This window comes from Terrapene carolina, unplaced genomic scaffold (genome assembly GCF_002925995.2).
Source record: "Terrapene carolina triunguis isolate 2854851 unplaced genomic scaffold, T_m_triunguis-2.0 Scaffold68, whole genome shotgun sequence".
NCBI lineage: Eukaryota > Metazoa > Chordata > Testudines > Emydidae > Terrapene > Terrapene triunguis.
Window position 1 is genome coordinate 25,405,122 of NW_020664419.1, and position 24,125 is coordinate 25,429,246.

The 24,125-nt window shown below is 41.2% G+C and overlaps 1 protein-coding gene across 1 annotated transcript in view; it reads right to left on the minus strand.

Moving 5' to 3' along the window:
- CELSR1 (cadherin EGF LAG seven-pass G-type receptor 1) overlaps positions 1 to 24,125 on the minus strand; it is a 273,393-nt gene that overhangs the window by 61,181 nt on the left and 188,087 nt on the right. The window contains exons 6-8 of the mRNA XM_026648694.1: positions 11,968 to 12,125; positions 10,566 to 10,729; positions 8,581 to 8,706 (exon numbers count right to left, since the gene is read on the minus strand). Of these exons, the coding sequence (XP_026504479.1) occupies positions 8,581 to 8,706; positions 10,566 to 10,729; positions 11,968 to 12,125 (448 nt within the window). The remainder of the gene's footprint in view (positions 1 to 8,580; positions 8,707 to 10,565; positions 10,730 to 11,967; positions 12,126 to 24,125) is intronic.

Sequence of the window (24,125 nt, forward strand, 5' to 3'; positions counted from 1 at the left end):
GGGCGCCCAGTGCACTGGAGCTAGAGAATTTTGCTTAGCAGTACCTGGAGGGGCGGCGCTTGTACCTCATGGCCATATACCCTACCCTGGCTATATGAGGTGGCACTGCCCCTCCTCTCCATTCCTTCGCACCAAACCTCAAGAACATAGACTCCAATGTAGAGGGGATGGAGGGTGGTTTGTGGAATGCATTTCTGCATCACATCTCAAAGAACAACAGTTACAACACAGGTAAGTAACTATTTTTTTCTTCTTCAAGTAGATGCAGCTGTGTATTCAATGTAGGTGACTCACAAGCAGTACTTGCAGGTGGGGCTCAGTCTATTTAAACAAGGATTGAAGGACTGCCTTCCCAAAGTTTGCATCTGCTCTGGATGCAGCGGTAATGGCATAATGGTTCGTAAACATATGTACAGATGATCAAGTGGCAGCCCTGAAAAGGTCCAATATTGGAACGTCACTTAAAAATGCCATCAAAGTAGCTTGCGCTCTCGTAGAATGAGTTCACACCCTTTGAGGGGTCATGGTCAGAGCTACGCTGTATAATGTCTTGATACAGGAAGTTATCCATCTAGAGATCATTTGCGCAGAGACTGTCTGTCTCTTCATTTGGTCTGCATATGACACAAACAGATGAGGCAAAGTGGGAAAAGGTTTAGTCCTGTCCAGGTAAAAGCTAGACATTGCCTGATAGCCAACGTTTGGAGATGTTGCTCCTCTGTGGTTGAATACGGCTTAGGAAAGAACACAGTAAATACATCACCTGATTCAAATGAAACTAGGAGGCCATTTTAGATAAAAACTTGGTGGGTGGCCACAAGGTCACTTTGTCTTTGGAGAACTATGTGTAAGGAGCGTCTGCCATCAAAGCCTGCAGCTCATACACTCTCTCTGCAGATGTTATTGCCACCAGGAATGCAGTTTTTTGACACAAAAGAGAAAAAGTTAAAGTTCAAACGGAGGCCCTATCAGAGTTGCTAGGACTGTATTAAGGTCCCACAAAGGAACTGGTTCTCTCACTTTCAAGAACCTTGCTACCATGGTATTCAAAAATACTGACCTCCCATGGATGGGTGGGTGAAATGCTGAAGTCACCACCAGGTGCACCCTCAATAAGCTATGTGCAAGACATGATGACTGACGATGTAACAAGTGTAAAAGTATAATTAGGCAGACCAAAAAAGCATTTGAAGAGGAACTAATGAAAGACACAAAAACTCACAGCCATTTTTTTAAGTACATCAGAAGCAGGAAGCCTGCCAATCAGTGAGGCCACTGGACAATCGACGTGCTAAAGGAACACTCAAGGAAGACAAGGCTGTTGCGGAGAAGTTAAATCAATTATTTGCATCAGTCTACACTGCGGAGGATGTGAGGGAGAGTCCCAAACCTGAGCTATTCTTTTTGGGTGACAAATCTGAGTAACTGTCCCAGATTGAGGTGGTTTTGGAATAAACTGATAAATTAAGCAGTAATAAGTCACCAGGACTGCATGGTATTCACCTGCATTCTGAAGGAATTCAAATATGAAATTCCAGAACTACTAACTGTGGTACATAATCCATTGCTTAAATCAACCTCTGTATAAGATGCCTCATGGACAGCTAATGTGATGCCTATATTTTAAAAAGGCTCAAGAGGCAATCGTGGCAATTACAGGCTGGTAAGCCTAACTTCAGTATCAGGCAAACTGGTTGAAACTGTTGCCAATAACAGAATTATCAGACACATAGTTGAACCTGATATGGTGGGGAAGAGTTAACATGGCTTTTCTAAGAGAAATCATGCCTGACCAATCTATTAGAATTCTGTGAGGGTGTCAACAAACATGTGGACAAAGGAGATTCAGCAGATATAGTGTACTTGGACTTTCAGAAAGCCTTTGACAAGCCCTGGGATGATTCTGGTCAGTTTTATGGGACTTCCTCCTCAGCATCCCTGAAGCAGGTGAGTGGTTCTTCCATCTCTTGGGGGAGATGGCAGCACTGGACTGCGGAGTGACCTCATTCACCAAGTCCAAAGGCGTCTGCCAACCAGATGTGGGCCTTGGTGCCAAAACAGCCCTCATGGCCTGCTTGGGGTGCTGCTTCAAATGCAAGTCTCTGGCCATCTGGTTTCTTTTGGTGAACAACTTACAGATAGAACACCGCTCCCTTGTGTGCCCCTTGCCTAAACACAGCAAGCACCTCATGTGGGGGGTCAGTATTAGGAATCGCTGCTCCCCCCGCCCATGATGGGCAGTGCTTGAACCTTGGAATGGGTGTCACACAGGAAGTCCTAACTAAATCTAACTTAACCTTAACTAACACGATCCACGGTACAGTAGAACCTCAGAGTTATGAACACCAGAGTTACAAACTGAGCGGTCAACCATACACCTCATTCAAAACCAAAAGTACACAATCAGGCAGCAGCAGAGACACCCACCCCCCCCCCCAAAAAAAAGAAGGCAAGTACAGTACAGTACTGTGTTAAACGTAAACTACTTTAAAAAAGGGGAAAGCAGCAGTTTTCTTCTGTATAGTAAAGTTTCAAAGCTGTGTTGTCAATATTCAGTTGTAAACCTTTGAAAGAACATAACCTTTTGTTCAAGGTTATGAACATTGCAGAGTTACAAACAACCTCCATTCCCGAGGGGTTCATAATTCTGATATTCTACTGTACTACTAACTATATAAAAACTACTTACATGAAGGGAAATTCTCAGAAAAACTGAGATAGAGAACGTGAGGTGATAACCACACACAGCTCTGACTCCAGTCACAGGCAGTGAGAAGGAACTGAGGGGAAGGTTGGGGCAGCGCTGCCTCATATAGCAAAGGGAGGGGCTACAGCCCTGAGGTGCAAGTGCCATCCTTGCGGGTACTGCTAGGCAAATTTCTCCAGCTCCAGTGAGCTGCGCTTGCACAATACACGTCTGCATCTACTTGAAGAACTATATACATCTCTCTTTTGGTGTTGAAGTGGTAAACAAAGCAGGCAGTACGAGGGTGGTAATTTGCCCCAGTGTATCTCGGATTACTTGATTTTAATTAATAGATTAAGCATAAAGGAAATGGCTCTGAGGCAACAGGAAACTTCTAATGAATTTCAAATCTTCCAGAGCCAGGTTGGTGAGTTGTCTGAATTACCCAACCTTTAGGCAGCGGGTATGCTCTTGTGCAACTAATAAAATATCTGCACTAGCAGCACAGAAGTGAATGCTCCAGTGTTAGGAAGAAGCCCACAGCATTGCCCCAATCTCTAATCTTGAGCAAATATACTTTACGCAGTGAACCACTGGGCACAGCCTTCAGTGAAAAGCACCTTATTGTCAGAGTTGTGTCCTGCAGTTAGGTCCCCATCCTGCAACACTCATGTACATGTAACTCCTACTGAAGTAGATGGGAGTTTTGTGTGTGCAGAGACTGCAGGATTAGGCCCTTAAAACAGCTGTTCTACAGTACATCCCAGTAGATGACAGAAGCACAAGTTCACCTCAAGGGACATTAGAACCCATAAGGCTTAAGCTGCTGCTTGCAATTTGAAACTGTTATGTAAAGCCTCCGCTCAAATGCGATTGTAAGATCTGTAACTTGTATCATTAAGTTCTGCAACCTTTTTGCAGACTTTGTAACTTCAGTTATTGTTAGCAGAGCCTTTTAGGTTTTGTAACCTTTGCAAGCTCTGTAACCTTTTCAAGTTACCACTTGTATGAACTTCCAAGCTGTGTAATATCCCATCACACAATCAGAGAGAGTGTGAACAATGGAGTGTATGTGTGTGGGAGTGTAGAAACTGCAACGAGAAAGGAGCCCAGAGACAGGAGCCAGGTGTGTATGAGATAATCTGCCTTGAGAAGGCAATCACAGAGTGCAGTAAAGAAAAGAAGAACCTGGTATGCATGAAAGGAACTGGTCTGGGAATGCTTCTCAGTGACGGACACAGAAGGAAAACTCAGTATACGTGACAGGAGCCGCCCAGTTCCAGAAAAAGGAAACAGCCATGCACACAAGCAGCTGCTGCTCCTTGACCTGCTCAGCAGCCTGGATCCGTGACCGCAGGCGGACACGCCAGATCTACCACGTTGCGGTTTCTCGGTCTCCGTGCTGTCTCCGGTAACTCTCCGCCTGTGTAGTGTGTGGGTGCATGAGGGTATGAATGCGGTGAATGTGTGCGTGTTTGATTAAGCTCCATCTCTTTTCTATCTGACCCAACAGCGGCATTGTAATAAAACTAATACAAGTGTGACCCTGGGTTGGTTTTTAGGGGAACAGAGGTAACAGAAACACAGTCCTCTAATTAGTCGTGCCGCTCTTCTAACAGCTAAGTTTTCCCACGGTCTACAGCAAGAGTTGTTGCCAGCTCACCACAAGCAGACAGGGAAGGAAATGGACAACAGAATTCATAGTGTAGCTGCACCATTTTGAATTCATTTCTCTAAATAATCAGTACTCCACAGTTCAACACTGTTGTATACACTTGACTTGATTCACTCCTGTATATACTTTGCCTATCCTTAGCTGCAGAACTATGCTCCAAAATCTGAACTTTCATTTTTAAAATAAATTTTATGTTTCTAGCTCTCGTTTGCAGGATAATCTTGGCAATATGAACCGAGTATAAATGATGCAGAGATGTCTACCTGACCCTGCAGACAGCCTGAAACAATAGCTCTGAGGGCTTATCCATTCACCTGATTGAGGAGCTAACACTGTACCCTAAACATGATTATTTAAATGTCAGCACTGTTTACGGTTTCACTGCTCATCATTTTTGCAGAAACATCCAGAAACATCATTAAGCAAAGAACCTCAAACTGCTCCCCACACCCCCTGTGTGCCAAAAGCTCCAAATGTCCCCTATCCAGCACCCCCCCGACTTCTATAACACAGCTGTGTGTGGTCAATACTATAATCTCTGGCAATCTGAAAATGTGGGGATGTAAACAACATATGGGCTACTTTTATGCTTCCTTCATTTTTTTTTTCATAATTAACTTGTTAAAATATCTCCGTTTTTTAATTTAAATGAAGCTATCACCAAATGTCCTGCCTGCCTCACCAGAGGGCCACAGGATCAAGGGACCCTGACACAGAACTTAATTCCAGCTTGTTGTGGAGGACATGGGGCCTTGTCTACAGATGACAAATGTAAACATACTGGTTTGTTGTTGGGTTTGCTAATGCTCTGTTTAGATTTCCACACACCCAAGGAGCTAGATGCAGGTTTCTTCTTCCATTTATGCTTTGTCCTCCTCTAACCCCCAGGGGACTCCTAGCTATTGGTATAATGAATTATTACTTGTGTTATGGTAGTGTACAAAAGGACCCATGAGGACTAGAGGTCCCATTGTGCTAAACACTGTACAAACACACAGGATGACATTGTAAGGATAAGGCCTTTTCCTGGAGCCATATTGTAAGGTCTGAGGCCTTTGTCTGCAGCCACATTAGGAGAACCACAACCATGAACTAAGAAGCATAAAGTCATATCCTCACATTTTATCTAAATTACATTAAAACAGCTTAATATCGGGCTGTTAAGAAGGCGATCCTGTCCTAATAGTGCCCATCATCACCAGATAAAGAAACAGATCTTAAGATGGTTAAAGAAAACTTTGTTTGATGGCATTCTGTCTGGTAAGAAATCACTTATCAACAAGTTGAGGTTGTGAAATCCCTACTTCTTTACTGTTTGTCTTTATGGTCCCCGCTTCTCTATTGTTCATCTGTATGGTCTCTGTCTGGTTCTCTGATTGTTTCTGTCTGTTACATAACTAATTTTGCTAGGTGTAAATCAATTAAGGTGGTGGGGTATGATTGGTTAAAGAATTGTTTTACAATATGTTAGGATTGGTTAGAAAACTGTTTAGTAATACTTTAGTTAAATGACTGGTTAAGGTACAGCTAAGCAGGGCTCAAGGTTCACTATATAAACTGGGGTCCAAAGTGCTTGGGAACCAACTCCAGGACACAACCCCAAGATCAGACCTGCCAGACCTCAACACCATACAGAAGCTGGAGTCCCCCAGATGACCTGATCCTGACTTGCCAGCAGGAAAAGTCTGTCTGCCTAATTGGGAATGGTGAGCATTGTATGCTTTGCATGTGCATTCTGTTTTGGTGATTGTTAATAAATAGAGGTTAAGTAGGATATTACTGTGTAAGTTTCTTTCACTGGTAAAAGACCCCGTAAACCTGCAAAAGATTAAGCCCTGAGTCCACAGGGAATGGGTGTTTTCCCGGAGCCCACGGAGGGGTAGAGCCCGGAGCCCACGGAGGGGTAAAGTTAGGTACCTTTCCCCTGGAGCCCTAGGAACTGGGAAAGGATGGGGGTGCCTAAATCAACCAGGTTATACCTTGAGTCCTAGGATCTAGGTAGAGGTGGAAACCTTGAGCCCTAGGAACTAAGTAGAGGTGGGATGTTCTAGAGTGTCGGGCAACAAAATTAGGGTAAAGTTGGGTGCCTTATACCCAAAGCCCTAGGAACTGGGAAAGGGTGGGTGTGCCTAAAGTAATAGGGTTACGCCTTGAGCCCATGGAAAGGTAAAGGTTAGTGCCCTAGAATGTGTGTAACAGAGAACTGTGTGCAAGTAACAACATGGCCCCTGTCCTGAAGAGCTTAACACTCAAATAAGATAGATTCTTGGCCTAGCCAAGTTCATTGATATATATTCAGTGAAATTGAAAGAGATGCAAAATTGCTAGAACAGCTGTTCAGAATGTATCAGTCAACTGAGCCCAAATAAGGATTTTACATTTACATGTAAACTTTTCAAAACCAGAAGTCTCCCAAGTCTATATTTAGGCACTTAAATAAGTGGCCTGAATTTCAAAAGTGCTGAGCATCAGTAGCTCCCATTGACTTCAACTTTAGGCTCCTGAAATCATTGCCCACATTTGCTAATAGTTCCCTTCTTTTTGAATTTCTGAATTGTCTTTAATGGATATTTTGCCCCACAGCTATATTATGAGAAATAAGTAAGTTATTTGTGACCTGTTGCCTACAGACTGAAAATTCTTCAAGAAATTGAAGCTTTGGCAAGAATAAGCATTACAGCACTATATTTAATGCATGAGAAACCTTTGCAATGGGGGATAATACTGTTGCATTTACCATAAATCATACTGGTTAGGTACATGATTAGGCATTAAAACGTACTTTTAATTATGTAAAATAGCCAGTAAGGTAATTTTTTTTACTCCAAAAACCTGATGATCTGATACTTTTTTTTTTTTTGGTATAATAGGTAAAGACAATATGAATTTGATACAACTCTTGATCTTTCTACCCAAAACTAGGAGAAAGAGAGAAGAGACTCAGGCCCCTGGACTTCAGTGGAATTATTCCACATTTACACCAGTATGAATGATATCAGAATTAGGCCCTGCCATTTTAGCCAATCATCCAATCCTGCAGTTTCAGCACAGTTAATCTCAGTGGAGAGATTAACCAGTCAGATGCTATATAACACATGATGAAACCAGCGAATGGTTGACAAAGCTACCTGTCATCAGGCAACATGACAAATGAGGTCTTTCTTTTTGAGGAACCATCATCCAGTAATCACTCTAGCATCTATTTCCTGCTAGCGGGAAGCAAGAGTGTGCCTAACTTCTTTTGGATACGGAATAAGGAAACCCCTGCTCAAATTTCAAAGACATGGGAGTCAACTACATCAGTGTACATTTGGAATAATTCCATTCACTTCAGTGGAGTCACTCCAGATTTACACTAGGGCAGGTGAGGCTAGAATCTGAACTTTTATTTCTTAGAAAGCAACCTAAATCTAGTTTTGCTGGGATTTTCCCCTTAGAATGGGAGCATCACTACAAATTAGCAACCTGTACTAACCTAGGCTAGCTGCTATTCCCATATAGACTGTGGGTCGGGGCTGTAATGCCAATGCTGCTGCATTGAGCCTCAGCCTCCAGCTATGGTTTTCCTAATGAGGAACCTCCCTTACCTCCCCAGGAAAGTAACTGGGTCCAAATTTTTCATTCCCTTATAAAGCACACCTGCTGCTCCTTTCCTATATTTTATTAACAGGTTTTACATATCTATACATAGTTTTTCAGTCATAAGTATAGCCCAATAAAATGTAAAGTGTTCTTATTAAGGAGGGATTGCTGAAGGAAGTAATAATTAAGTCCATGTTCATTTTGGGCCTGATCCAAAGCCCACTAAAGTCAAAGGGAGTCTTTCCATTGATTTCTATATGCTTTGGATCAGATGATTTTATTTTAAGTAAATTATCAATAGTGCCAATCTTTGTAGAACTAATCCACTAATGTTAGTAAATAGATAATAGGAAAAGATAAAAGCTATTACTGTTTATCCCAATAGGATTTCCTGATTGATATTTTCCTGCTTTTTGAACCAAAGGTCAGCAACCATCTTTAATACATAGATGAGCACACACAGTTATTTCAAATATATAATGGATGAATTTTACACTTTATTGCAATATTCCATTATCTGTCCCCTAAAGCATCTCAAACTTTCATATACATTATGAGAAGTTAATTATTAAAAACTAAATGCCAAAACACACAGGTAAACTTGAGGACACATACACTGGGAGCCTTGTGCACCTACCTTGCTCACAGTTTTTCCCACCATACCGCAGGGGGCACTCACAAGTGTAGGTGTTCCATTTATTCACGCATGTGCCTCCATTTTGACACCAATTAGTATCACAGTAGTTCTTCTGAGCTGCACAACCTGGAATTTAGAAAGCAGAGCTATTCAGCCTAAAACCATTCCACATCTGTGTATTTGGTAATGGTGGTTGCATAACATCAAAACAGACTTAAAATTACTTTAACAATAAGTTTCTGAGTGACCGTCTCTGGGCTTTTTTCAATTCTGAAGGCAAAGGAAATCATTAAAGCATTACAACACTTTGAGAGCCATATGATCAAAAGAGACCAAGAAACCTCCCAGATAAAGACCAAGGGCTTAATTCTGGTGTAACTCTACTGAAGCGAGTGGAGTGATACTATGTAGGAATGTGCCTCCAAATCACAAAGCAACCAAACTGAAATCTTTCTTTGTTCTACTTCCCCTGAAACAGGAGCATATTTACCTAGATGAAAAACTGAATTGTGTTCAGCTAATTTTAAGGTAAAGACACAATCTGGCAAAAGCCAGATAATTCAAAGTTAGTGCTGAAGTTCCACCCTTAACTCATGGTCATTACTCATTAATTACCTGAAAAGAACACACAGGATCAGAAGTGAGTGCCTCCTCTAGTGCATCACTGAACTAGACCTCCACCAGGCTGTGAGAAGAAAGAACTAACTACTTTTACAAATCAGTGATTTGCTCTGCCCTGTCCTGTGGAGATCTGAGCACCACTTCCCACTTGCTGCCTCTTCCAATACAGGAGCCAGACAGCTGAGACTGTACTCAGAAACTGGTCACTTTATAAGGCAGTACACCGGTATTCAGCAGGCCAAAAGAAGTGCAGCTCATGTTTCATTTTTAAACCGCAGTTTTTTAAAACTCATGATAAGTATGCACAAGCGTCTGAGCAGCTTGCATTTCAGGTTTGGAGAGCTACTGCATTTGTTTTAAAGTATAACCAGAATTGGTTAAAATATTCCACTCTTCTTGACCTCATTACACTTCGTTTCAGAGCAGAGTGAGCTTTAATAGCTGAGATGCAAACATATGAAAATGGAGGGTTATTAAAAGAAATTCTGGTTCAACTGTTACAGTTCAGGGCAGAAGTGCTGCTCAAGTACCACCTTGCCATCAGAGTGCTTGGAACACGACTTAGAGCAATGTTCATTTAGGGCTAAATTCTATGTGCAAATCCCTGAATGATATTCTCCTCAGGACCTACAGAAGCTTTGTGAACCTCCTAAGTGCCATTTCATTCTTTAAGTGGTGCACACAGCCTCAGGACATTGTGTGGGTCTTCGGCACTGGCATGAATTTCACCTCACTCAAGCAAATGGGGTACATGTAGGGGATTTATACAGTGACCAGGCTAGAAAGACTTTTCCCTTATTTTCCAGACTGCTCCATGGTGGCTACTACAGATTCAAAGATGCAACAGCTTCTGTGGCTGTTATATTTCTCCCAGAGAGATGGCAGAGGGGTTGGCAGTGAAGAGTAAAAGCATGTTTCCCTCTCCCCATAACCCTATCCAACCTGCTCTGCACTAGGGTTGGGCAGACTCCTTATTCATACTCCCAAATCCTCCCCTCCACTGTTCAGCTGAGCTGAAATAGTTCCAAGACCAACTGGGCCTTCCATATCCAGTGGCAGCATTGCGGGGGTGGGGGAACGGAGTAGGAGGGCAGGATTTCTCCTCAGGCAAAAAATTTCAAGGACTGTCGTTGCAAAAATGTTCATGTGCCTCACTGCTGTGTACATGCGCAACTAGCTGACCTACACCAGTTTGCACCCTGCCAATCAAGTGCTATTTTTCACATGGAAAGGTTGCACTTGCAGTTTTCCATGCATACCCCATGCACCCGCCTTTGAAAATCTGGTTCTTGGTGTACACAAGAACTCTGAGCGAGACAGAAAGCTTTTTTCTTGTGGCCTTTTGAAGATCTGGAAGCTTATACCTGCAAGAGTGCCATTATTGGCTATGAAACTAGCCATGTCGATTGGCTTGTTGTCAATGGAGAGGTTCCTCATACAGCCAATAAACTCTCTGTTGTGCACAGGGAAGTCTTCAGGCAAGTTTGGGACACCCCCAAGCAGGAGAGGTCCAGTCAGGTCCAAAGATCTAAAGAAGTAAGAAATTAGCTGGATTATTTTCATGTCATTTGTTTGGCCTCCTTTACTTTACAGTTTCTTCACAGCTAATCTGACTAAAGAAATCTGAGATATTTAACTGTTTTCTGTTAGCTCATTATTTGCAGGATTTAGCTTCACAAGACTGTAAGTACCGATCTCAATAATCAAAAAGAATCATAATAAAATTAGCTGCAAATTTGTAATTTAGGACTGTAGGAGCTGCCATACCAACCACACCAATAGAGTCAAATATTGGTCTCTGACAGTGACCAGTACTAGCTATGTTAGAAGGTGTAAATGGAAAATTATGAAACAACATGCATCTATGGAAATTTCTTTTTAATCCCAGGTAGTGAGATGTTGATTTATAGCCTAAAGCAGGAAGGTTAGTATGTTATATACACTTTTATTCTGGCTGGTGTAACGATGGTTAATAATCTTGTTATTCATAAATGGCTAGTCCCTTTTTGAATCCTCCTAGGCTCCTTATGTTAACATCCTGTGGCAGTAGGTTACGCTGGATAGTTATAGAACCTATAAAAAGTATATCTTTTAATCAGTTTTAAATGTTAACGAGTCTTTTAACTTCAATGAGTGTCCTCTTGTTCTTGTATTTCGGAAAAGGGTAAATATAATCATCTGACTGGCATTTTCGATATAATTCATTGTTTTTATACATTTCTATCATGTCTCACCTGTTATTCATTTTCTCTCTAAACTAAATAATACTAATCTTTTAAAACTTTCCTCAGACAGAAGGCTTTCCATGTATCTAATGATTTTCATTGCCCTTCTCTGGATCTTTTCTATTTCTCCTATAGCCTTTCTGAGATGGGATGATGTACCATTAATTTAAAATATGATGTCAAAATATTTTTAGTATTACTCTCTTTTTCTTAATGCAGCCTCACAATTTATTTGCTTTTCTGACTGTTGCTGTACAGTGAACAGATGTTTCCACTGAGCTTTCAACAATGGTCCCAAACATTTTTTCTTGTGTCTTTACAGTTATTTTAGACTCAACAATGTATATGAGCTATTTAAATTGCTCCTTCTGATATACACTGCCTTTCACTTCTGTGCTCTGAATTTCATCTGCCAGTTTAGTCAGTTTGTTTTCTTATAAACTCTTTGCTATGTGTGCTTTTCTTCTCACTGCCCATGTGTTATTGCTCAATTCCTTTTAAATATGAGAATGAATAAGAAATATCTATAAAAAGCCCTTACTTTTTTGAGCCACTTTGAGTTCCTTGGGCAGCACATGTGTAGTTCCCAATGAGACTTCCGAAGCGCACAGCCACTGCGGTGTCACAGTCATCCACTGTTACTACTGCCACCTTCTCTCCTGAAGGTCCATGAGGAATTCCTAATCGGCCAATGTGAGGCTTCAAGAAAATAAACAACATACCTGTAAATAAGGCTACAAACTCAGCAGAATCAACATGCCTACAATCCACTCATACAGCATCATTCTGTTTTTAAGATGACTAAAGTAGGCTGTGCAACCAAACATGCATTAGTTAAGGCAATCTCACTTAGAACTCAACTGTGCAAGAGGAAACAAAATGGCTGACTTCATCTGAGAATAGTAACAAGCATCCAGAAGAACAGCATGACAATTCCGCTCCTGTCACCAACTCTCCCCTCTCATCTAAAGTGAAGAGCTCACTTAAAAATATTATATTTCTCAGTCTTTTCCTTGCAAAAACAGCTTTGACAATATAAACTGACACAATATGTCTCACTAGGGTTAAAAGCGTGAAACCAATTTTTCATTTAAAAGAATGACAGCCCCCTCACAGCAAACCAGGACTGGGCTTTAGAGTGCAGAAAAAAATACAGCGACAGAATACTTGATTTTGGGGAAGATTCCAGATCAAGATCACAACTGTATACCACTGTGTCACCCAACTACTGTTGATGGCACTAGGGCTGCCTCAGAGTCCCAGCGACCTCTGCTCCTCTGCTGAGCACACAGAACGACCTCAGGCCACAAGGAGAGGCAGTTCCACAGAGAGGCAGCATGGTGTAGTGGACTAAACAAGGGACAGAGGGCAAGGGATCACTCTCAGCTCTGACACTCAGTCCTTCAATGGCCTTGCTTCAATCACATAGGCCAACATTTTCAAATATTTTTGTGGGTGATGAGAGACATGGTCATAAATGTTTTGCAAGGCTGGCAACAAATGTTAAGGCCAGTTCTCGTCTTATACTGTCTATCTGGATACTCACACTATAGCACTGAGCTCCTCACTAGCATTAATGACTTTACGCTCACACAACACCCTTGTGAGGCAGAGGTGTGGCATTTTACAAACAAAGAAATGAGGCACAGAAAAAAAATGATTGATGGTCACAAAAGTCTACGGCACCACCAGGAACTGAACACAAATCTCCACCCAGGGTCTTAACCACAAGAATATCCTTTGTCTTTTTATAGCTCCATTAACTTCAAAAGAGTTATTTCAGTCTGACACCTGTGTAACTAAGCGGAGAACTAAACAGTCACCCGGAAACTGAGATACAGATCCCTCAAACTGAGGAATAACATATTTGTAAGAGACACAGTAACAGTGTGACAAGGTGGGGGAGGTAATATCTTTTATCAACCCAGCTTCTGTTGTTAAAAGATACAAGTTTTCCAGCTCACTGTGAGAAAGAGCTCTATGTATGCTCAAAAGCTTGTCTCTTTCACCAATAGAAGGTGGGCCAATAAAAGATATCACCTCACCGCCTTGTCTCTCTAATTATCCTGGGACCAACAGGACTACGACAACATTGCAAACAACAATAACAGTATCAGTCTAAACTAAATAACAACAATTGATAAAAGAAAGTCATTTTTCATATTTCATACCTGTAGAAAGCAACTGAGTCCTTCTTCTCTAACTTCACCGCTTCTATGAGAACACTGTATGTAATATACAGCATTGCATGAGCCAAATCCTGCTCACTTTATTCATGTCCCACTGAGGTCAATGGGGCTACTCAGTATTTAACACCCTACCTATTACATACTTGAAATCAGAGAGATATTCTTATGATCCTTTGATCATCAATAGTAGCAACTGTTGAAAAAAATAATGATGCATGGGCAAGTTTGCTTTAGCTTGCAGTGCATTCCCTTCACAACTTATATAGTCATTTACATGGCACATTTCTTTGGTATTGAATTTATCTGTACTGCAACCTAGGAAGTAACGGGGATAAAAGATCAATTCTGTCAGTTTCAGATTTTGCATGAACTTACTGAAATGGTTAACAGTCAGTTTCATGAGCTGCAAAGAATAACAGCTTCATTTATAAAGCTAATTATACTGGTGCATAAAAACATTTTAAAATGAAGTTTCCTGGTCTCAAACAATTCCAGTTGGAAAGTATTTTCCATTTCCTCTATGAACAGATAACATGATCACATAGTTTGGCAGCTGTTCATGTAAAGGTTTTGACCTCTATTAAGTGATATTAAGGCACGTTTTGTATTTCCCAGATTCTATGGGCTACATAGCAGTCTAATTTGGAAATGATTGGGAACATACATAGATGCGATGCTGAAAATGTTAGTAACAAGCTGGTCAAAATTAAGGAATTAATAAATAAAATATTCCAGCTAATAGCAAAACCTTCTGCTCCAAAGTTGTAATTTACATTTTTGGTACTAATGTTATACATTTTGAAGAAAAACTTAACACTTAAGTTCAAGATGTTTTAGTTAAACAAGTCTGTTTATTAAATTAGAAGCACCAGAGGATATGCCAGAAGGCGTCTTCTCCCTCCACTGGAGGAGTCTGCCCACAGTTAATCAGGCTTGCAGCCTGGATTTCCTAGTGAATCCACAACTGCTTCTGGATATCAAGTAGCTGCAGTGGCCAAGACAGCTTTTTGTCCCTTATATTTGACTAGGAGTTGCAACTTTTTCTTTTAGCTGATGCTTTGTCACAGTGATCCTGACCTTTGACACCTCAAGATTAGTTTATTAGAGTTTACTCTACAGTTCTTAAAACAGGAAAAGCTTGGAAGCTTAAACAGATACAGAATATGGCAGCCTGTTTGTCATCGAGGGGTCCCCAACTACATAACTTTCTCCTCGCCTCAGTTCAAAAAAATCCTGAATCTTCTGACTTTCTCATCATGTTGCACGGCCTGTTTGTTCTCCAAGACTCCCTGAAAGGGAGGGATCAGTTGCTGGTAAGGGACAAAGTTTGTTGGTGATTTAGTGGGCTATGGAGAGTCTTTTTTTCCTTTTAAATATGGTTACAATATCCACCTTTCCAGCACCTGACATGAGGCATACTTTACAACAAAAAGACAAACATCTAAAATGATGTAAGTAAATATTAAAATAAATCACGTAACTGTTCCTTATACAGAAGGGTTCAAAGCAACAATGGATCAGGAATAACAGTGCAAAGAAAAATAAACTGGTGAGACTAAATGATAGCAGACAAAGCATTCCTATTTAGGGTCTGATTCTTGCTCATATGGAAGACAAATTAGTTTTGCCATTGACTTCAACAGGAACAGGACCGGGCCCTTACAGAAGATAGGTTCAGTAAAAAATAGCAACATCCACACTGTTATTCTCAGAGGGAGATTTCAAGGACACAAGCGGGAGTTAGGTGCTCCGTTCCCATGACTTCTAATGGGAACTGGGCACCTAGCTGCCCTTTGTGTCTTTGAAAATCTCCTCTTGAAACACCATGCTACCTAAAAGCCAAGTTTCATTAGCTTTGCTGTACAGTAATTCTGCATTCATGAGTAAACGTTCAGTGTGGTGCACAGGAATTTACCAGCATGACTCCCATTAATGTTAATGGAAGTCATGTAACTAAGTCCTGCTCACAGAGCTGAAAATTTACCTCTCACTGTCTAACCCTAAGGGCTGCCTTTCCACATAGTGTTTGTGTGGAAATAGGTTGGGGTTCAAACTTCAAAGACCACATGCTGTAAAAGTGAGAAATATGCAGAGGTACCAACAGCTCAATAAATAAATAACCAAAAAATAATCTACGCAGAGGTCTCAGTTCCACATATGCAAATTAGAAATGAAGTTGATTCTTCCTTGTCTCACAAAAACAAGCTGCACCTTGCAGAGCATTCTCGTCATTATCATGTCCCACGTTCAAGTACGTTGCACCAATTCTTATTTTTGCTTGCTACACTGCCAATGAATGACCTTACAGATTCTTGTCTTACTTAGATAAGGGTAAGAAGCAGCTCTGGCTAAACAATCAAGCATAGGCTTTTGGGAGCCAGGAACCCCTCATTTCTAATCCCACTTTGGACGCTGACTCATTCTGCAGCCTGGACATATCACTTAGCCTCGTGTATTTGACTTTCCCCCACCTGTAAAATAGCAATAATAATATTTACCTCCCTCAGATAAGGGCAATTAGCACACACAATCTCCACAGAGCTTTAAAAACATTAACTATGCCTCAACACTCCAGTGAGGGAGGTTAGAGTTCTGACACCATTTTAAGGAGGGGCAATCTGAGGTTTAAGGTTTAACCCATGACATTCCCCATGACACAGAGGGAGCCATGGTTAGCCTCACGATTATAATGAAGAAGTTCCAGACTATCAAGCCTGTTTAATCAGACCACCTCTCTCCTTCAGACCATGATAAAGACACCTGTGAGATGTCTCAGACTCAATGAATGCCATCAAATGTGATCTGGAGGAACCATCTTCTCAGAGCCCAAAGGTAAAGATGACATCCTTTTGGGTGCAGATTTTTTATTTCTAAGGTCTATAGCAGACTCAAGTGACACCTCCACACATGTATTTTATTCAAGATGTCAAGTCAGGTTCTAGTAAGATCCAGCTGAGGAATGGCAATCTGTTTGGCTTTTTTCCTGATTCTTCAACATAAACAAATATACATATACTCTCACAGGTGTACATTCACACATTAAAATGCTAATAATCTTAATCTGTGAAATTTCAGTTTTACCGTGATGGGGTCGTCAGAACATGTATCTGTCTTATAGTCTGCAAATTTGATATCCTTTCTGTCAGTATCTTACTTTAAAAATCAGAGACAATGCTAAATTGATGTACTTCAATATGATTTAGAAGTTCCAGCCACTGAAAGCACATATTTAAATCATTCATGCTCCATTCAGTTATCCATTAAAGGTACAGATGGTCTCGTGGTAAATACTGTAGAGAAGAGATCCACAGATTAAGGGATAATGCAGGCTCTGTCTTAAACACTTAATGGCTACATTTTTTGTACTGTATTAATTATATTTCCCAAATGTCACAATCTAAGTTCAGTGGCCAGTTTAACAAAATGGTCCAAACTTCTGTGGATTTATTTGTAAATAAATCAGATCCATGACATTTAATATTTTGTACTTAATGATAATGGTTGCAAAGTAAAAACTGTTTCTTTGGTCAGTTAGTGGCAGAGGTGGGAACCCAACTCTAGATTTCCTGCTCTGTGCTTAATCCTCTAGTCCACATGGCTTTTATGGTGGCATCACCTTCATCTTCTTCATCAGTGGCAGCTTTCTCAAAATTCACAAGTGCACATTTTTGAGTGGAAGTGCCCACTTTATTTTTCCAGAAACATCCAGAGAGTAAAAAATATTTTTATTCAACCTCATAAAATTGCTCCACTGTTATGGATGTTTCAGGAACTCAACGCAGGCTCATTTCAACAATAAACATTTCTATTATAAATATTTCAGTCTGCTCTGGCCTCCTTTGCTTCCTTTGAAGCAACTGACAACAGAGGAAACGGCTTTGCAGCAAACTGTAGACAAGAACAACAGTGTGAAAAACATAAATGAGTACCCTTGAAAGGGAGACACAACAAACCTAGTTAAGCTTGGCATAAGGAAATCCATTCTTCTCAGGGGACAGATATGAAGGTGCATATTATAAACATATTCTTTGCTTAGCTCACTGCACAAAAAACATCTATTTTAAAAAGTTAAGCTATTAGACTAACGTCCTTTTCCGTGTCAAGACTTAATACACAGTTCAACTTGTTTGCCATCATCATAACTTATTTTTAAAAAGAAAAGCCATTCCAAAACCAACGGTACCCTTTCTCTATGAAAGCTTCCAAGTTTTTGTTTCCTGGTCAGTAAGTCACACATTGTTTTTGTTAATGAGTAGCTAATGATTTATTGAGTATTTTCAGAGGTTAAAGGTTAAAAAGAATCTGTTTCCTAGTTGTTCTTTTTTAAATTAATATTTTTCTAGACTTTTGTTTGTTTAGCTCAAAAAATTATTAGTGGTATTGTAGGGTAAAATGTAGCATGTTCATATACTTTCAAACCAACTTATTTCACAATTTTTCTAGCTCCAGTAATAATTAGCAGAAAATGGAGCACCTTCCAAAGTCTACTGCAGATGCTGGAAGTTTGTGGTGCCGTTTTGGTTCAAACATGCTCAGTCTCATTAGGCAGCTAGCCATGCTCAGAGAACCCTTTCATTAACCTGTTGGCCTCAGACCAACTATCTAACCCAGGAAAGGGGGAAAAAAGCCTTCAGATTCCCAGGCAATACTTCACTGCTTCAGTGGTCAAAAAGCTCATTAACTGACAGCTACAGACACCGTCTCGCTGGGCACAGAAATGGAATCAACCCCCTCCAAAAAATAAACAAACTGGAAACAACAAATAAAGCAGCAGGAACCAAAAAAAGTGTGACATTTACAACTTAGGGAGAAATAAATTCGTAAATACCAGACAAGCTTAATGCTGCTACATGAACTTATAGATTGTACTGATCAGAACAGTCAGTCAGGCAACTGGAAATTGGGCCAGATTAGGACAAACACACTAAAGTTAATTTCTGCTTTGTAAAATTGCCTCTTGCTGATTTCTAGAGAAAAAAATGAACAACACCTTTAAAACAAGCCAGTATAAAGACTGGAGAATCCGTCACATATTTCCACTCTGATACATTCTGATAGTCACCAAAGGTAAGTATGACAAATTATTACACAAACTTTTCATTCCTTTGATGTGCATTATTCCTTCATTACTCACTGAATAGTCTAAAGGCAATTTTTTTGGTACGTACTTGCTCTTGACTTGAATCTGTACACACCCACAAGAATTTGTGACAGAAAAAAAAGCACTTTACAGTAAATGGATCAAACGCTGCAAAAACCAAATCACCAAACCATTCCCTTTCCTAGACAAGTGATAGTGACATCCTGGGACTCCTCACAATCAGGATTCAGGCTGGGTCATGACACTGAGCTGTCTTTAGTAGCACAGAATGGTGACCTCCTTATGGCTATGTACAGAGGCCAAACTTTGATGTTCATACAGCTTGACCTGCTGGTGGCTTTTGACATAGTCAATTATGAGACACTGCTCATCTCCCTACAAGATCTAGCTGGTGTGAATGGTGTAGCACTCAACTGATTTTCATCAATCCTTTCTACCACACTCAAGAATGATAACAGGCAGCAGCTTCTCATCCTCACAAGCTCTCACATGTGGAGTCCCACAGGACTAGTTCTGTCCCCTCCCCTTTTCAATATACGTGATGCCTTGGGAAGAAATTGTGTAGTGCCATGCATACGTTGATGGCACTCAACTGTACATTTCTTATCCAGCACAAATGACCAACATCCTCACAGATATGACATACCTCCTACAAGAGACCAGTGCCTGGATGAAGCTTGTCCCAGGGAAGACAACTGTAATGTTGGTAGGGAGAGTGAAAGAGCCAAAACCTTGACCACACCCTTCTTTGGAAGCCACCAGTCAAAATTGTCAAAATTGTGCCCAGCCGCTAAGTATTACTGGATTCTTCTCTGCTCCTTGATAAAGAGGCAGCAGCAAGATGCACCTTTTTTCACCACTCGGAGACTATGTCCATTCCCCTCAGACAAGGGCCTAGGTACCACAATCCATACAGTCATCACCATAGGACTGGTCTGTCTCATTCACCTTGTACAATGTTTTTCTCAATTCTGTATTGTCACTGGTTGTTGGTTCCTTTACCCCACCCTTTTCCTACCACTGTAACGTTCCAGCTGCCTGCCCTCACGGTTTCTGCCTACTATGCTTCACACCCTTCTTCTTGTTCCGCTCCCCACGTTTTCCCTGTCCTTTACACACTCCTCTTTTAGTCCAGCAATCCCTTCCTCACCCACACTTCAGCCCTAAACACCCTCCATACATAAGCATTATGGTATGTAAGTGTTCTGATTCATCATGTTTAATTGTGTGTTTGGAGCCCAACCATTACTGTGATCAGAGTCCTACAAATACCTAGAAACACCAAATTGTGCCACTCTTATTCACACTGGATAGTATCTCACTTAGGAATAGTCCCATTTTCTTCCATAAAACAACTTGCTAAGAAAAGTATCATTCAGCATGAGTAAAGGTGACACAGCCTGGCCTTCAGAAATTAGTTCTCTCACTCTCTCTCGGTTCAATAAAAGTACTTTGTGTGATTGTGTCAGGTTAGTGGCCTTTGGAAGGGACCCAATAAAGTACATGAGGATTCCTGTGTGGCCAGGTGCAAAGACAGTTCCTCCAAAGTGCTGTTTCCCCTCACCGCCATAGATGTGAAATTCTTTAAAAACTTCTCTGTAAAGCAGTGAGTTACTATAGGTTTCTGTGTGATTAAATACAGATAAGAGCACACTTCAAAGTATTACACTGAATTCCTGAGGTGCCATTTAAATGACTCTGCTAGAAACAGTGCACAGTGTTAAAATGTTTTTTTCTCATTAAAGTAGATTACAAAAAAGATCTGCTCAACAGAAGGGAGTCCTGCTGCAATAAGGCCATGCCTACTTTGAAACAAAAGAGTAGCAAAGGTATAGATAAAAGGACATTTAAAATTGTTATTATTACATGTACAATACTTGGTTAAAATGTTGTACTGTAGTCTGGCGGGACTGGAATTTTCAATTGCTTCAAGCCCAGTTTTGTGATGTTTATAAGAGGAAATGTTCAGCTTGCACTAATGTGGAAAAAACCCTAATAATCAATGTCAGAAAATCATCTACTACAGTAGATACAGAATAAGGCCTTAATCCTTCCCATCCATATTTGGTGTACATTGCCGTATACCTTAGGTCTGCCTACCCACAGTTGCCTTTCCAAAGTACATAGAAGGGCTGGAAGGGTCCTTGAGAAGTCAGTAAGTCAAGCCCCCTGCACTGAGGCAGGGCCAAATAAACCTAGATCATCCCTGACAACTAAGTTCCCTCTAGGCTGCACAGTCGTGTGGCTGCGCAGCAGGCTACCAAGGGCTGCGCAGGCAGGGAGAGGCGCTCCTCCCTCAGCCCACCCCAGCCAGAGCTGCCACGGCCAGGGAGAGGTGCCTCTCCCCTGGCCCTGAGCTGCTGTGGTGAGAAAGGGTTGCGGGGAGTCCTCTCGCCCCACCCCAGCCCTGGGGAAGCCTGCACCCCAAACCCCTCATCCGCAACCCCATCCCAGAGCCTGTACCCGGAGCCAGAGCCCTCACCCCCGCCCCCCGCACTTCAACCCTCTGTCCCAGCCCTGAGCCCCCTCCCACATTCCAAACCCCTCGGCCTCACCCCCGCCACACATCACCTCCATATTGGTGCACATAACAAAATTCATTCCGCAAATGGATGCAAAAAATTAAGAGGGAACACTGACAGGTGTTCATCCAACAGATTTTTAAAGCCTCCAATGAGGGGATTTCACAAGTCCCCTTGAAAGCCTATTCCAGAGCTTAACTACCGTTGTAGCTGGAAAGTTTTTCCTAATATCCAGCCTATATCGCCCTTGATGCAAATTAAGCCCACTGCTTCTTGTTCTACTTTCAGTTGATCACCATCCTCTTTATAATGATTCTTAACATATTTGAAGATTGCTAACAGGTCCCCGCTAAGTCTTCTTTTCTCAAGACTTTTCACAAGACTAAACGCCCAGTTTAACTATTCCTTACAGATCAGGTTTTCTAAACCTTTTATCATTTTTATTCCTCTTCTCTGGTCTCTCTCCAGTTTGTCCGCATCTTTGTTAAAGTGTGGCGCCCAGAACTAGACACAGCACTCCAGCTGAGTCCTCACCAATGCCGAGTACCATGGTACAATTACTTCCCATGTCTAACATACAACACTTGTGTTAATACACCTCATGATACTAGCCTTTTTTCCAACCGCATCATACTGCTGACTCTTGTTCAAGTTGTAATCCATTATAACCCTTAAATCCTTTTCAGCAGTACTACCACCTAGCCAATTTCCCCCCATTTTGTAGTTGTGCATTTTATTTTTCCTTCCTAAGTGCACTTGTCTTTACTGAATTTCATCTTGTTGATTTTAGACCAATTCTACAATTTGTCAAGGTGGTTCAGAATTCGAATCCTGTTCTCTAAAGTGCTTACAACCCCTCCCAGCTTGGTGTCATCTGCAAATTTTATAAGCCTGCTCTTCTTTCCATTATCCAAATCTCTAATGCAAATATTGACTAGTACCACACCCAGTACCTCACCCAGACTGCAGTGCCCCACTAGATACACCCTCCCAGTCTGATAGCGAACCATTAATAACTACTCTTTGCGTATGGTCTTTCAACCAGTTGTGCACCCACCTTATAGTAAGTTCCTCTTGACCACATTTCCCTAGTTTGCTTATGACAATGTTATGTGGGACTGTGTCATTAAAATCATAATAAAATGTTATGTATCAGAGAGATAGAGTGAGCACATAGGGCGCAATCCAAAAGCCTCATTAAGGCAAACTACCATTGGGAAATCCTGCAATTCTCATTTAGGGCCTTGTCATCTTCTCTACCTCTGTGGACAGAGGGGCAAAGAATCATCACTGCAGGAACCATACTTTCAAGGGCTTCCATGATGCCCCATTAAACCTCCCTAAAGGATTCTGCAGTACAGGGCAGGTAAGCTGCCCAAGTTAATACAGCCTCAGGCTGTACTCTCTTGTGCCAGCTTCCCTGGTGGGCTTGATGGGGGGAAGGCAAATCTGAAGGAGGAGAATCCTAAATTTTTAATGAATCAGTAAACTCAGGGGTTGTACCGTACAACTGGAGAATTGCTAACATAGTTCCTATTTTTAAGAAAGGAAAAAAAAGTGATCTGAGTAATTATAGGCCTGTTAGTTTGACATCTGTAGTATGCAAGGTCTTGGAAAAAATTTTGAAGGAGAAAGTAGTTAAGGACACTGAGGTCAATGGTAATTGGGGCAAAATACAACATGGTTTTACAAAAGGTAGATCGTACCAAACCAACCTGATCTCCTTCTTTGAGAAGGTAACAGATTTTTTAGACAAAGGAAACGCAGTGGATCTAATTTACCTTGATTTCAGTAAGGCATTTGATACGGTTCCACATGGGAAATTATTAGCTAAATTGGAAAAGATGGGGATCAATATGAAAATTGAAAGGTGGATAACGAACTGGTTAAAGGGGAGACAACAACGGGTCATAATGAAAGGTGAACTGTCAGGCTGGAAGGAGGTTACTAGTGGAGTTCCTCAGGGATCGGTTTTTGGACCAATCTTATTTAATCTTTTTATTACTGATCTTGGCACAAAAAGTGGGAATGTGCTAATAAAGTTTGCGGATGACACAAAGCTGGGAGGTATTGCTAATACAGAGAAGGACCGGGATATCATACAGGAAGATCTGGATGACCTTGTAAACTGGAGTAATAGGATGAAATTTAATAGTGAAAAGTGCAAGGTCATGCATTTAGGGATAAATAACAAGAATTTTGGTTATAAATTGGGGACACATCAGTTGGAAGTAACAGAGGAAGAGAAGGACCTCGGAGTACTGGTTGATCATAGGATGACTATGAGCCGCCAATGTGATATGGCCGTTAAAAAAGCTAATGCGGTCTTGGGATGCATCAGGCCAGGTATTTCCAGTAAAGATAAGGAGGTGTTAGTACCGTTATACAAGGCACTGGTGAGACCTCATCTGGAATACTGTGTGCAGTTCTGGTGGTCTCCCATGTTTAAGAAGGATGAATTCCAACTGGAACAGGTACAGAGAAGGGCTACTAGGATGATCTGAGGAATGAAAAACCTGTTTTATGAAAGGAGACTCAAAGAGCTTGGCTTGTTTAGCCTAACCAAAAGAAGGCTGAGGGGAGATATGATTGCTCTTTATAAATATATCAGAGGGATAAATATCAGGGAGGGAGAGGAATTATTTAAGCTTAGTACCAATGTGGATACAAGAACAAATGGATATAAACTGGACATTAGGAAGTTTAGACTTGAAATTAGACGAAGGTTTCTAACCATTAGAGGAGTGAAGTTCTGGAACAGCCTTCCAAAGGGGAGTAGTGGGGGCAAAAGACATATCTGGCTTCAAGACTAAGCTTGATAAGTTTATGGAGGGGATGGTATGATGGGATAACCTAACTTTGGCAATTAATTGATCTTTGATTATTA